At 54.2% G+C, this 14623-nt stretch overlaps 1 protein-coding gene across 1 annotated transcript in view; it reads right to left on the reverse strand.

Moving 5' to 3' along the window:
• Window positions 1–5769: 5769 nt before the first annotated feature.
• Window positions 5770–14623, reverse strand: part of GCKR (glucokinase regulator) — a 41858-nt gene continuing 33004 nt past the window's right edge. The window contains exons 18-19 of the mRNA XM_007057506.3: window positions 7023–7157; window positions 5770–6526 (exon numbers count right to left, since the gene is read on the reverse strand). Of these exons, the coding sequence (XP_007057568.2) occupies window positions 6359–6526; window positions 7023–7157 (303 nt within the window). The 3' untranslated portion in view covers window positions 5770–6358. The remainder of the gene's footprint in view (window positions 6527–7022; window positions 7158–14623) is intronic.

Raw genomic sequence — 14623 nt, forward strand, 5'->3', positions numbered from 1 at the left:
CACATTCTCAAACCCCCCCACACCCAACCCCCTCCACATGCTCAACCCCCCCCAACTCCACGTGCTCAAACCCCCCCCATACACCCAACCCCTCCACCTCCACGTGCTCAAACCCCCCCATACACCCAACCCCTCCACCTCCACGTGCTCAACCCCCCCACACACACCCAACCCCTCCACCTCCACGTGCTCAACCCCCCCCCACACACCCAACCCCTCCACCTCCACGTGCTCAACCCCCCCACACACACCCAACCCCGCCACCTCCACGTGCTCAAACCCCCCCACACACACCCAACCCCTCCACCTCCACGTGCTCAACCCCCCCACACACACCCAACCCCTCCACCTCCACGTGCTCAAACCCCCCCCATACACCCAACCCCTCCACCTCCACGTGCTCAACCCCCCCCCACACACCCAACCCCTCCACCTCCACGTGCTCAACCCCCCACACACACCCAACCCCGCCACCTCCACGTGCTCAAACCCCCCCCCACACACCCAACCCCTCCACCTCCACGTGCTCAAACCCCCCCCATACACCCAACCCCTCCACCTCCATGTGCTCAAACCCCCCCACACACACCCAACCCCTCCACCTCCACGTGCTCAAACCCCCCCCACACACCCAACCCCTCCACCTCCATGTGCTCAAACCCCCCCACACACACCCAACCCCTCCACCTCCACGTGCTCAAACCCCCCCACACACACCCAACCCCTCCACCTCCACGTGCTCAAACCCCCCACACACACCCAACCCCTCCACCTCCACGTGCTCAAACCCCCCACACACACCCAACCCCTCCACCTCCACGTGCTCAAACCCCCCCACACACACCCAACCCCTCCACCTCCACGTGCTCAAACCCCCCCGCACACACCCAACCCCCTCCATCTCCACGTGCTCAAACCCCCCCACACACACCCAACCCCTCCACCTCCACGTGCTCAAACCCCCCCACACACACCCAACCCCTCCACCTCCACGTGCTCAAACCCCCCCACGCACACCCAACCCCTCCACCTCCACGTGCTCAAACCCCCCCGCACACACCCAACCCCCTCCATCTCCACGTGCTCAAACCCCCCCACACACACCCAACCCCTCCACCTCCACGTGCTCAAACCCCCCCACACACACCCAACCCCTCCAGCTCCACGTGCTCAAACCCCCCACACACACCCAACCCCTCCACCTCCACGTGCTCAAACCCCCTCCACACAAACCCAACCCCTCCACCTCCACGTGCTCAAACCCCCCCACACACACCCAACCCCTCCACCTCCACGTGCTCAAACCCCCCCCACACACCCAACCCCTCCACCTCCACGTGCTCAAACCCCACACACACACCCAACCCCTCCACCTCCACGTGCTCAAACCCCACACACACACCCAACCCCTCCAGCTCCACGTGCTCAACCCCTCCCCACCCAACCCCCTCCATCTCCACGTGCTCAACCCCCCTCCACACACACCCAACACCCCCACATTCTCAAACCCCCCCACACCCAACCCCCTCCACATGCTCAACCCCCCCCCAACTCCACGTGCTCAACCCCCACCCCACCCAACCCCTCCACCTCCACGTGCTCAACCCCCCCCACACACACCCAACCCCTCCACCTCCACGTGCTCAAACCCCCCCCCCACACCCAACCCCTCCACCTCCACGTGCTCAAACCCCCCCACACAAACCCAACCCCTCCACCTCCACGTGCTCAAACCCCCCCCCACACACCCAACCCCTCCAGCTCCACGTGCTCAAACCCCACCCCCACACCCAACCCCTCCACCTCCACGTGCTCAACCCCCCCCCACACCCAACCCCTCCAGCTCCACGTGCTCAAATCCCCCCCCCACACCCAACCCCTCCATCTCCACGTGCTCAAACCCCCCAACACACATACCCAACCCCTCCACCTCCACGTGCTCAAACCCCCTCCAAACACACACCCAACCCCTCCACCTCCACGTGCTCAACCCCCCCCCACACCCAACCCCTCCACCTCCACGTGCTCAAACCCCCTCCACACAAACCCAACCCCTCCACCTCCACGTGCTCAAACCCCCCCCACACACACCCAACCCCTCCACCTCCACGTGCTCAAACCCCCTCCACACAAACCCAACCCCTCCACCTCCACGTGCTCAAACCCCCTCCACACACACCCAACCCCTCCACCTCCACGTGCTCAAACCCCCCCACACACACCCAACCCCTCCACCTCCACGTGCTCAAACCCCCCCGCACACACCCAACCCCTCCATCTCCACGTGCTCAAACCCCCCCGCACACACCCAACCCCCTCCATCTCCACGTGCTCAAACCCCCCCACACACACCCAACCCCTCCACCTCCACGTGCTCAAACCCCCCCACACACACCCAACCCCTCCACCTCCACGTGCTCAAACCCCCCCCACACACCCAACCCCTCCACCTCCACGTGCTCAAACCCCCTCCACACAAACCCAACCCCTCCACCTCCACGTGCTCAAACCCCCCCACACACACCCAACCCCCTCCATCTCCACGTGCTCAAACCCCCCCCCACACACCCAACCCCTCCACCTCCACGTGCTCAAACCCCACACACACACCCAACCCCTCCAGCTCCACGTGCTCAACCCCTCCCCACCCAACCCCCCCACCCTCCACGTGCTCAACCCCCCTCCACACACACCCAACACCCCCACATTCTCAAACCCCCCCACACCCAACCCCCTCCACATGCTCAACCCCCCCCAACTCCACGTGCTCAACCCCCACCCCACCCAACCCCTCCACCTCCACGTGCTCAAACCCCCCCCCCACACCCAACCCCTCCACCTCCACGTGCTCAAACCCCCCCACACAAACCCAACCCCTCCACCTCCACGTGCTCAAACCCCCCCACACACACCCAACCCCTCCACCTCCACGTGCTCAAACCCCCCACACACACCCAACCCCTCCAGCTCCACGTGCTCAAACCCCACCCCCACACCCAACCCCTCCACCTCCACGTGCTCAACCCCCCCCACACCCAACCCCTCCAGCTCCACGTGCTCAAATCCCCCCCCCACACCCAACCCCTCCATCTCCACGTGCTCAAACCCCCCAACACACATACCCAACCCCTCCACCTCCACGTGCTCAAACCCCCTCCAAACACACACCCAACCCCTCCACCTCCACGTGCTCAACCCCCCCCCACACCCAACCCCTCCATCTCCACGTGCTCAAACCCCCCAACACACATACCCAACTCCTCCACCTCCATGTGCTCAAACCCCCTCCACACACACCCAACCCCTCCACCTCCACGTGCTCAAACCCCCCCACACACACCCAACCCCTCCAGCTCCACGTGCTCAAACCCCCTCCACACAAACCCAACCCCTCCACCTCCACGTGCTCAAACCCCCTCCACACAAACCCAACCCCTCCACCTCCACGTGCTCAAACCCCCACACACACACACCCAACCCCTCCACCTCCACGTGCTCAAACCCCCTCCACACACACCCAACCCCTCCACCTCCACGTGCTCAAACCCCCTCCACACAAACCCAACCCCTCCACCTCCACGTGCTCAACCCCCCCCCACACACACCCAACCCCTCCACCTCCACGTGCTCAAACCCCCTCCACACAAACCCAACCCCTCCACCTCCACGTGCTCAAACCCCCTCCACACACACCCAACCCCTCCACCTCCACGTGCTCAAACCCCCCCACACACACCCAACCCCGCCACCTCCACGTGCTCAAACACCCTCCACACAAACCCAACCCCTCCACCTCCACGTGCTCAAACCCCCTCCACACAAACCCAACCCCTCCACCTCCACGTGCTCAAACCCCCTCCACACAAACCCAACCCCTCCACCTCCACGTGCTCAACCCCCCCACACCCAACACCCTCCACCTGCTCAACCCCCCCCCCACACCTCCATGTGCTCAAACCCCCTCCACACCCAACCCTTCCACCTCCACATGCATAAACCCCCTCCACTTCCATGCACCCAACCGTACTCAGCACTCAACCCCACTTGCTTTTACAGGCTTGACCCTCCACTTCTACATGCGTGACCTCCCACATACCCAACCCCCACCTGCCTGAGCCCCCCAACCTCCATGCACCCATCTCTCCTTCACCCCATGCCTGATCTCCAGTCTCCACATGCCCAACCCCCTACCTCCATGTGCCCGATCCCTCTGTCCCCTACACACCTAACCCACCTCCATGTGCCCAATCGCCTCCCAGCTCCATGCACCTACCCCCTCACTTCCACATGCCTGCCTCTCCCAGGGACCTGCCATCCTCTTTCCCCAGGCCTGCCCTCACTCCTTCTTACATACCCAGCTGCCCCAGTGCCACACATCCAGCACCGCCTCTTCATGCACCCTGACTCCCCCAAATGCCCAACACCCCCTCCCCACATGCTCTCTCAGGCCCAATTTCCCCCCACTTCCATGTTCCTGAGCACTCCTCCACCTCACCCTGACCCCACTCGCTCCAACATACCCAAGTGATGATGATGATGATGATGATGGTGATGAACAGTAACGTGCGTGGCTCGGCAGGTGCATGCTGGGCCTGAGTGGTTTGACATCTGTGGGCCAGGCCTGGCTACGAGGTGGCTGCTCTGTGCCTTGCTGCTGGCAGAGTCTGGCCAGGGAGCCACAGGACCATCAGGTCAGCAGAGGGGGTGGGAGTTGACTTAGCAGTTAGAACAAACCCCGCTTCATGATAATGTGGGCTGGGACCAGGATCCCTGCTACTACGCTGGCCTGTTTCTGCCCCTGGGGAATGTTAGCATCCAGAATAAGCTAGAGCAGCCTGCAGGCCCCAGGGTTGGGAATTGCAGAGATGAATCTTAGCTACAGCCAACGCTCTGGCCCTCAGTCTGTACCGATCAGGTGGTGCAGAGCAGCCAGAATGCTAGGTTGCCGAATGCTAAAGAGGAGGCTGCCCTCATAGCAGGGGCTCCGCAGGCCCTGCGGCAAGGGGAAAGGTTATTCCATGCCATGCTGGCTACAAGCCCAGGAATGTACTGACTGCCCAGCCCGGCCAGAAAGCTCAGTTCTGCTGCCTGAGAATTGCGCCATAACCTTGTTTTTCTCAGAGTGCAGCCAAACCGAGTTTGGAGATGCAGGGATGGCGTGACAGCACTAGGAGGGAGACGATTACAGAGTCAAGGACAATGCCCACCACAGTTCCTGTCTGTCAGTGTCCTGGTAATGTGATGCCTAAAGCAAAGGCAAAGGGTGCCCCCACAGCTTTAGAACACAGGACTGTTGCAAGGCAAGTTCCTCACATCGAACCTCCAGCTCCAACATCCATCATCCCACCTCCAGAGATAATGCAACAAAGGAGTTTGCCATGGTGGGGGTGTGTGGAAGCTGCTGGACACAGGACAAATACAAGGGTTTTTGACAGCCCTAGCCCTCCGGCCACTCAGTGAATAACTGCCACAATGCAGACACCCCTTCCCCTCCAGCCCCTACTAGCAGGGTGGGGCTGTGCCTAGGCCCTGCCAGACAGGCCCTGGGGGCTGTTGGCAGTCAGTACGGTTTGGGACGGGTGGGCACACATCCCCTCTGCTGCCAGCTCTGGTCTTGCACAAGCTGGGGAGATGCCCATGAGCCCCTCACAGCTGAGCTGACAGCACAGACAGCTGGGCAAACAGAACAGTTTATTTAAAAAAAGAAGAAGAACAAACAAAAGCAATGAAGAGACAACAGCAGAGATCACAGCATGACCCCACCCCCAATCACACATCCCCCCTGCAGGGCTCACAGGGTGACCCAGCCCTCCCACCTCCCAGGAGATCACAGAACACAAGGTGACAACATCCAGCCCCACCTGACCCCACACCTACAACGCCCCACATGCTCTCGGATTACAGAACAACTTCCCTCAGGAGCTCATATCACAGAGTGACTCTTCCTCCTCCCCAGAACAGAGAGAACAGCTGACCTGCTCAAAGGATTACAGTGCACCCCACACCCTGATTCCCCAGGGTAAACTGATACCCCCCAAGACCCCATCCATCAGAGATTAGCTCACCCAGAGCAATCCAGACCCCTGGGGAGCACATGATCCTCCAAAGAAATTCAGGCTCCTAGAGAACACAAGACTCCCACCTCCCACCAGGAGCTAACAGGAGAGCCCATGGCGCTCGGCCTCCCATCTAGGCAGGTGCTGCTCGTGTTCACCAGATCCCAGCTGCTGCTCTCGTTCAGGGAGTTGGCTTCTCTCCCTGCCTGGAAGACAGCCCACACTGCTGGATCCGTACAGAAGTTAATGATGCTAGGCCCTTCCCTCCCCACATAGTCCCCTTAGTGGATGGATGCTGCCTCCTACACGCTCCTGCCTGTGGAGTCTGATTTGTCTGCACCCCGTTTGCGCCCCGGAGCATTCAGAGAGGACTCAATGGCTGCTCGGATGGATGGGGAGGTGTCAAGCCGCAGCTGAGCCTCCTGCACTGAGCAGTTCCGCAGCAGGCACAGAAGGGCTGTGGGGACAACCTGGGAGATAAGAGGAGACAGCGTCAGAATAGGCAGCGGGAGCGCTCACCAGCTCATTTCCCCACCAGGTCAGCCAGTTGCACAGGCCCTGGTGTGCAGGTGCTAAGGGGAGCACCACCTGCTAGGGATTTGGGGGCATCAGCACCCCACTTGTCTACTTAATGCATCTAGGGTGGCCTCCCCCCTTCCAGGGGGAAACCTGCCTGCTGGTGCCTCTTGAGAGCCTCACCCCTCTGCAAGGGGAAGCCCCAGCACTCATGATGGTTTTTGGAAGGTGGCCCCCAATCTTCACCCCACACCAACCACCTGAAATTCTGTCTCCTGCCTTCGAAAGCTGTTGCTGCATGTCCCTGTGCTGGTGTTACAGGTGCCAGAGTTTGCACCAGACCCATCGAGACGCACATCTGAGCAGACTGGAGCCAGTGGGCTGGGGCCCCACCGTGCATGACACCATGAGGTGGGGTGCTGAGGAGAGACAGGGCATGGGCCTTGTTACCTTCTTCTTCTCCGTTGCTATTGCAATATGTTTGGAGATCTCTGTATTGCGAATGTCATCTGAGAGCACCTCAGGGTCATATATGGTCTGCAGCAGGCCCTCCAGGCACCTGGCCTGGGAGTGCCCCGTGAACCGCTGTGGGGAGAGCATGCCAGTCAGAGCAGGGACAGAGACCAGATTCCATTTCAGCGCAGCTCAGGAATGGTGCTGGAGTGGCTCTCATAAGGCTCAGGAAGCGGCATTTGCAGAGCCCTGTACACTGATCCTGAGCAGGCCAGGGAACCAGGGGGAGTGGGAGCGCACCAGTGGTAAGTAACACTGAGAAGAGGACTACGACAGCCAGAATGGCTGGGAAGCAAGGCTGGCTCCTGTCTGCTCCAAATCTACATGGCTTGGCTGGGGGATGGGCAAACTCAGAGTTGTGTATGACATCAGAGATGACAGCCCCAGCCAGGGTTGGGTGAATGGGGGTGTCATAAATATAAAAGGGAAGGGTAACAACCTTTACGTATGCAGTAATATAAAAAGGGGGGGGGGAGAGGCTTTGTTTTTGTGCTCTGTGTGTGTTCTCTCCAAGACAGAGAGAGAGACCAAGCAAGTAATCCAGCTCCTACTGAAATGATACATCTAATATTACAAAAATAGTAAGTAATATCAAGGAATGCGTTACATTATCTTTTGTTTTAGCTTGTGAATTTTCCCTATGCTAAGAGGGAGGTTTATCCCTGTTTTTTGTAACTTTAAAGTTGTGCCTAGGGGGGGAATCCTCTGTGTTTTAAGTCTTATTACCCTGTAAAATTACCTTCCACCCTAATTTTACAGAGGTGCTTTTTTTTTCTTTATAATAAAGTTCTGTTTTTTAGGAATCTAATTGTTTTTTAGTGTCCTAAAAACCCAAGAGTCTCGTCTGTGCTCATCTTGTTTACCTATTTGGTTGGTAGATTATTCTTAAGCCTCCCCAGGAAAGGGGGTGAAGGGACTTGGGGGAATATTTTGGGGAAACAGGAACTCCAAGTGGTCCTTTTCCTGAATCTTTGTCTAACTCATTTGGTGGTGGCAGCAGTACTCATCCAAGGACAAGGAAGGATTTGTGCCTTGGGAAGTTTTTAACTTAAGCTGGTAGAAATAAGCTTAGGGGGTCTTTCATGCGGGTCCCCACATCTGTACCCTAGAGTTCAGAGTGGGAAGGGAACCCTGACATGGTGGCAGCACGGTGGGATCATTCTGAACCAGAAGCACAGACCTTAGGATTTTAAAAAGAAAATATTTTTTTCTTTTACTTGCTTGAAGTCAGGGAGGTTTGTTGTTGTTGTTGTTTTAAAAGGACACTTTTTTTTTACACTGAGAGCAGCTGGAGGTTTTGGGGTTTTTTTCCTCTTTCTTCTCTGCCTCAGGGCAGAGTATTTAAGCTACAGCAAGGGAATTCACAAGCTAGGTTTTTTTTTCTTTCCAGCTCTTGGGTTAGGCAGGCTAAGCACAGGGAGGTTAGGATGACAGAAAGTGATGTCCAAAAGAAACTAGATTTAGCAAGATTTGAAGCTGAAGAAAGGAAGAAGGAACATGAAAGACAACTGGAATTAAAACAGATGGAGACTGATGCACAAGTGGCCAGAGAAAAAGCTGCTAGGGAGGAGAAGTAAAAAGAGAGGCAGCATGCTCAGGAGGAGGGGGAAAGAGAGAGGAAGCATGAACTGGAGGTGATAAAGTTAAAAGGACAAAACCCTTCAGCAGTTGGCTGCACCTCCCCAAAAATCCACAAATGGGAGCGACTATGTCCACAGTATGATGAATCCAGTGATACTGCTGAATATTTCATCACCTTTGAAAGACTGTGCACTCTCCATGCAATTCCTGAAGATCACAGGATGACCACATTGGTAGCAAAATTGACTGGAAGAGCTCTGAACATATTCAACAAAATGCCTATTGAGGATGCTTCTGTCTATGGTAAATTCAAGGATTTGGTTTTGAAGCAATTTCAAATTACACCTGAAACTTACAGAGTGAAATTTAGAGCCCTTAAGAGAGGGGCTGGACTAAGTAATGTGGCTTATGTAAACCAGATAAAGGATCTGTTAGATAAATGGATCAAAGGAAGGGATGTAACCAGCTTTAAAGGAATATGTGATTTGGTTGTCCAGGAGCAGTTCCTGACTATGACCAATGATGATGTAAAACATTGTTTATGGGATAAGAAAATGGACTCAGCAGAAAGTCTTGCTTCTTATGCTGAACAATACGAGCAGTCCCAGACTGTCAGAAAGGCGGGGCAAATCAGAACAAAACAGATGGAGGTAGCAGAGAGGAACAACCCTGGTCGCAGTTTGGGCGAATATCAGAAGGGACACCCCGAGACCACATCCTACCACCAAGGCCCCAACTACACCCCAAGGAAAACCCCAGACACCTTATTGTCCCACCACACCATTCTCCAGCAACCCACCTTGCCCCATTGACCAGTCAGCTGGGCGATGTTTTAAATGTAACAAGCTGGGGCATGTAAAGGCCAACTGCCCCAAGAACCCCAACAGATTGCAGTTCATTGCACTGGGGTCACACCAAAGGTCCTCAGGCCCAGATGCCTCCCAGATACCCTCAGAACGAAGGGAAACTGAGTGTGGGTGGGAAGAAGGTTATCGCATGGAGGGACACTGGAACACAGGTGTCAGCTATCCATCAATCCCTAGTGGACCCCAAATTCATCAGCCTAGAGGCCCAAGTGACGATTCAACCCTTCAAGTCAAACTCTTTTGACTTGCCTACAGCCAAGTTGCCTGTCCAGTACAAGGGCTGGTCAGGAATGTGGACTTTTGCAGTCTATGATGATTATCCCATTCCCATGCTGCTGGGGGAAGACTTGGCCAACAACATAAAACTAGCCAAGAGGGTGGGAATGGTCACCTGCAGCCAGGCTAAGCAAGCTGTCATGCCTAGCTGTGTTCCTGAGCCTTTGACAAGGGCCCAGTCTGTGATACCAGAAACCCAGATTGAGGTGGTGGAACTGGACCCCCAGGCAAACATCTGCGACAGCAGTAGTGGACCCAGTCACAGAGACCCAGCCAGAGCCAGGCCCAGAACCAGAACCGGCGGAGCAACCAGCACCAAAACCATTGCCAGCACTGAGTCCAGCGCTTGCAACCCCGTCTCAACCCCAACACCAGAGGGCCCCACCGAGCCCGCCTTGGTAGCAGCAGCTAAACCTGCACAAGAAGCTCAGCCGGAGCCTGAACCCCAACCAAGTGCACCTGTGGAGATTGGGTCACTGTCCCCGGAACCAGCCCCATCCCCCACATCGCTTCCTGAGGGACCAAGCCCAGGTCCACCATCCAGTGAGGAACTGAGGTCTCCAGCATCAAGGGAACAGTTCCAGGCCAAGCAGGAAGCAGATAAAAGCCTCCAGGGAGCTTGGACGGTGGCACGGAGCAACCCACCGCCTCTCAGCTCTTCTACTCGATCCCGGATTGTTGTAGAAAGAGGACTTTTATGCAAGGAAACTCTTTCAGGTGGGCACCAGAAAGACTGGCATCCTCAAAGACCATAGGTAGTTCCAACTAAGTACCAGGTAAAGCTCTTGAGCTTAGCCCACGATCATCCTAGTGGCCATGCTGGGTGAACAGGACCAAAGACCGTTTGGGGAAGTCCTTCCATTGGGAGGGAATGGGCAAGAATGTTTCTACCTATGTCCGGTCTTGTGAGGTGTGCCAAAGAGTGGGAAAACCCCAAGGCCAGGTCAAAGCCCCTCTCCAGCCACTCCCCATCATTGAGGTTCCATTTCAGCGAGTAGCTGTGGATATTCTGGGTCCTTCCCAGGGGAAAGCAGGACATACTGACTTTCATGGATTTTGCCACCCGATGGCCGGAAGCAGTAGCTCTAAGCAACACCAGGGCTAAAAGTGTGTGCCAGGCACTAGCAGACATTTTTGCCAGGGTAGGTTGGCCCTCCGACATCCTCACAGATGCAGGAACTAATTTCCTGGCAGGAACTATGGAAAGCCTTTGGGAAGCTCATGGGGTAAATCACTCGGTTGCCACTCCTTACCACCATCAAACAAATGGCATGGTGGAGAAGTTTAATGAAACTTTGGGGGCCATGATACGTAAATTCGTAAATGAGCACTCCAACCATTGGGACCTAGTGTTACAGCAGTTGCTCTTTGTCTACAGAGCTGTACCACATCCCAGTTTAGGGTTTTCACCATTTGAAAATGTGTATGGCCGCAAGGTTAAGGGGCCATTACAGTTGGTGAAGCAGCAATGGGAGGGGTTTACGCCTTCTCCAGGAACTAACATTTGAAACTTTGTAAACAACCTACAAAACACCCTCTGAGACTCTTTAGCCCTTGCTAAAGAAAACCTAACAGATGCTCAGGAAGAGCAAAAGGCCTGGTATGATAAACATGCCAGAGAGCGTTCCTTCAAAGTAGGGGACCAGGTCATGGTCTTGAAGGTGCTCCAGGCCCATAAGATGGAAGCGTCATGGCAAGGGCCATTTACGGTCCAAGAGCGCCTGGGAGCAGCTAACTATCTCATAGCATCCCCCACCTAAACCCTAAAGCGTACCATGTTAATTCTCTAAAGCCCTTTTATTCCAAAGAATTAAAGGTTTGTCAGTTTACAGCCCAGGGAGGAGAGGACGCTGAATGGCCTAAAGGTGTCTACTATGCAGGAAAAAGTAACGGTGGCGTGGAAGAGGTGAATCTCTCTATGACCCTCGGATGTAGGCAGCAACAGCAGATCAAGGAGCTGTGCGCTAGCTTCACGCCGATGTTCTCCGCCACCCCAGGACAGACCGAACGGGCATACCACTCCATTGACACAGGTAATGCTCGCCCAATTAAAGCCCAACCTTCCCGGGTGTCTCCTCAAGCCAAAACGGCTATAGAATGGGAGATCCAGGACATGCTACAGATGGGTGTAATGTGCCCCTCTAACAGTGCATGGGCATCTCCAGCAGTTTTAGTTCCCAAACCAGATGGGGAGATACGCTTTTGCATGGTCTACCGTAAGCTAAATGCTGCAACTCGCCCAGACAACTATCCAATGCTACGCACCGATGAGCTACTGGAGAAACTGGGATGTGCCCAGTTCATGTCTACCTTGGACTTAACCAAGGGGTACTGGCAGGTACCGCTAGATGAATCCACCAAGGAAAGGTCAGCCTTCACCACACAGGTCGGGCTGTATGAATTTAATGTGCTCCCTTTCGGGCTGCGGAATGCACCCGCCACCTTCCAGAAACTTGTAGACAGTCTCCTAGTGGGATTGGGAAAATCTGCAGTCACCTACCTTAATGATGTGGCCATATTTTCTGATTCATGGGCAAAACACCTGAAGCATCTGAAAAAGTCTTTCAGCGCATAAGGGAGGCAGGACTAACTGTTAAGGTTAAAAGGTGTCAAATATGCCTAAACAGAGTGACTTACCTTGGACACCAGGTGGGTCAAGGAACCATCAACCCCCCTACAGGCCAAAGTGGATGCTATCCAAAACTGGCCTGTCCCAAAGTCAAAGAAACAGTTCCAATCCTTCTTAGGCTTGGCCAGATATTACAGGCAATTTGTACCGCACTACAGCCATTTTGTTAAAGATTTTAACAAACCTTTCCTAGTAACCACAGATGCATCCAAGCGTGGTGTGGGAGCAGTTTTAATGCAGGAAGGACCCGATCAAAAATTCCATCCTGTCGTGTTTCTCAGCAAAAAGCTGAGAGGGAAAGACAACTGGTCAATCAGCGAAAAGGAATGTTACGCCATTGTGTATGCTCTCAAAAAGCTATGCCCATAGGTTTGGGGGCAGCGTTTCCACCTGCAAACTGACCATGCTGCGCTAAAGTGGCTTCATACTGTCAAGGACAGTAATAAAAAACTTCTTTGTGGAACTTAGCTCTCCAAAATTTTGATTTTGAAATACAACACGTTTCAGGAGCTTCTAACAAAGTGGCTGATGCACTCTCCCATGGACGTTTCCCAGAATCAACTGGTTAAAATCGTCCTTAAAATGTGAAAAATATTGTTCGTTTTTATACAGTATATCTAAAGGTGCATGTGTCTTATTAACTCTGTTTTCTCCTAGAGCTCCAGGAAGAAATCACAACCAGTGTGGAACAGGCTGTCCCGCACCATCTGTGATTTGGGGGGGCGTGTCATAAATATAAAGGGAAGGGTAACAACCTTTACGTATGCAGTAATATAAAATCCCTCTTGGCCAGAGGTACAGAATCCCCTTACCTGTAAGGGGTTAATCAGTTCAATTAACCTAGTTGGCACCTGACCAGAAGGACCAATGGGAAAAGAAGATACTTTCAAATGGGGGGGGGGGAAGGAAGAGGCTTTGTTTTTGTGCTCTGTGTGTGTTCTCTCCAAGACAGAGAGAGACCAAGCAAGTAATCCAGCTCCTACTGAAATGATATATCTAATATTACAAAAATAGTAAGTAATAGCAAGGAATGTGTTACATTATCTTTTGTTTTAGCTTGTAAACTTTCCCTGTGCTAAGAGGGAGGTTTATCCCTGTTTTTTGTAACTTTAAAGTTGTGCCTAGGGGGGAATCCTCTGTGTTGTAAGTCTTATTACCCTGTAAAATTACCTTCCATCCTAATTTTACAGAGGTGCTTTTTACTTTTTTTCTTTATAATAAAGTTCTGTTTTTTAAGAATCTAATTGTTTTTTAGTGTCCTAAAAACCGAAGGGTCTGGTCTGTGCTTACCTTGTTTACCTATCTGGTTGGTAGATTATTCTTAAGCCTCCCCAGGAAAGGGGGTGAAGGGGCTTGGGGGAATATTCTGGGGAAACAGGAACTCCAAGTGGTCCTTTTCCTGAATCTTTGTCTAACTCACTTGGTGGTGGCAGCAGTACTCATCCAAGGACAAGGAAGGATTTGTGCCTTGGGAAGTTTTTAACCTAAGCTGGTAGAAATAAGCTTAGGGGGTCTTTCATGTGGGTCCCCATATCTGTACCCTAGAGTTCAGAGTGGGGAGGGAACCCTGACAGGGGGTGTGTATGTGCACATGTGTGTGGACGCTAGCTGGACAGGGGCAGCACAGAGAAAGGCCCAGGTTACAGATAACTGGGCAAGAAAACCCCAACTAGATCCTATTATCCATCCACCCTCCCCATCACACTAGCTGAAGTCCAGGAAGCCCAGAAAAATATTAGAGCCACAACCTGTGCAATGGATCCCTGCCCTTCCTGAATGATAAAAGAGCTACGCCCACTACTAACCGGAGTAGGCAGGGAGAAGCACTTACCAGCTCCCTGAGAAATGCCAAAACGCAACCTTGAGACCTTTTCAACTTCTGTCCTGTCTCCAACCTCCCATTCCCAGGCCCAGTAATTGAGACAGTAGTGGACCACCAAGCTCCAGCAACATGCGACATCAGCCAACATCCTGGCTGTCTCTCACAAGCTGCCTCAGAGCACGGCACAGCATGGAGACGGCTTGAGGGGTACCAACATATGTTCTATAATGGCCTGGTACATGCTCACCATGCTCATACTGCTGGGCTTCCTCCCCAGTTACCCCATGTAAATAGTGGGCCATATACTTCCACCTATGGGACAAAGCAGGTTAGCAGTACACTGTGGTGCACTGTTGCAAAGGCT

This window comes from Chelonia mydas, chromosome 3, assembly GCF_015237465.2.
Source record: "Chelonia mydas isolate rCheMyd1 chromosome 3, rCheMyd1.pri.v2, whole genome shotgun sequence".
Classification (NCBI taxonomy): Eukaryota; Metazoa; Chordata; order Testudines; family Cheloniidae; genus Chelonia; species Chelonia mydas.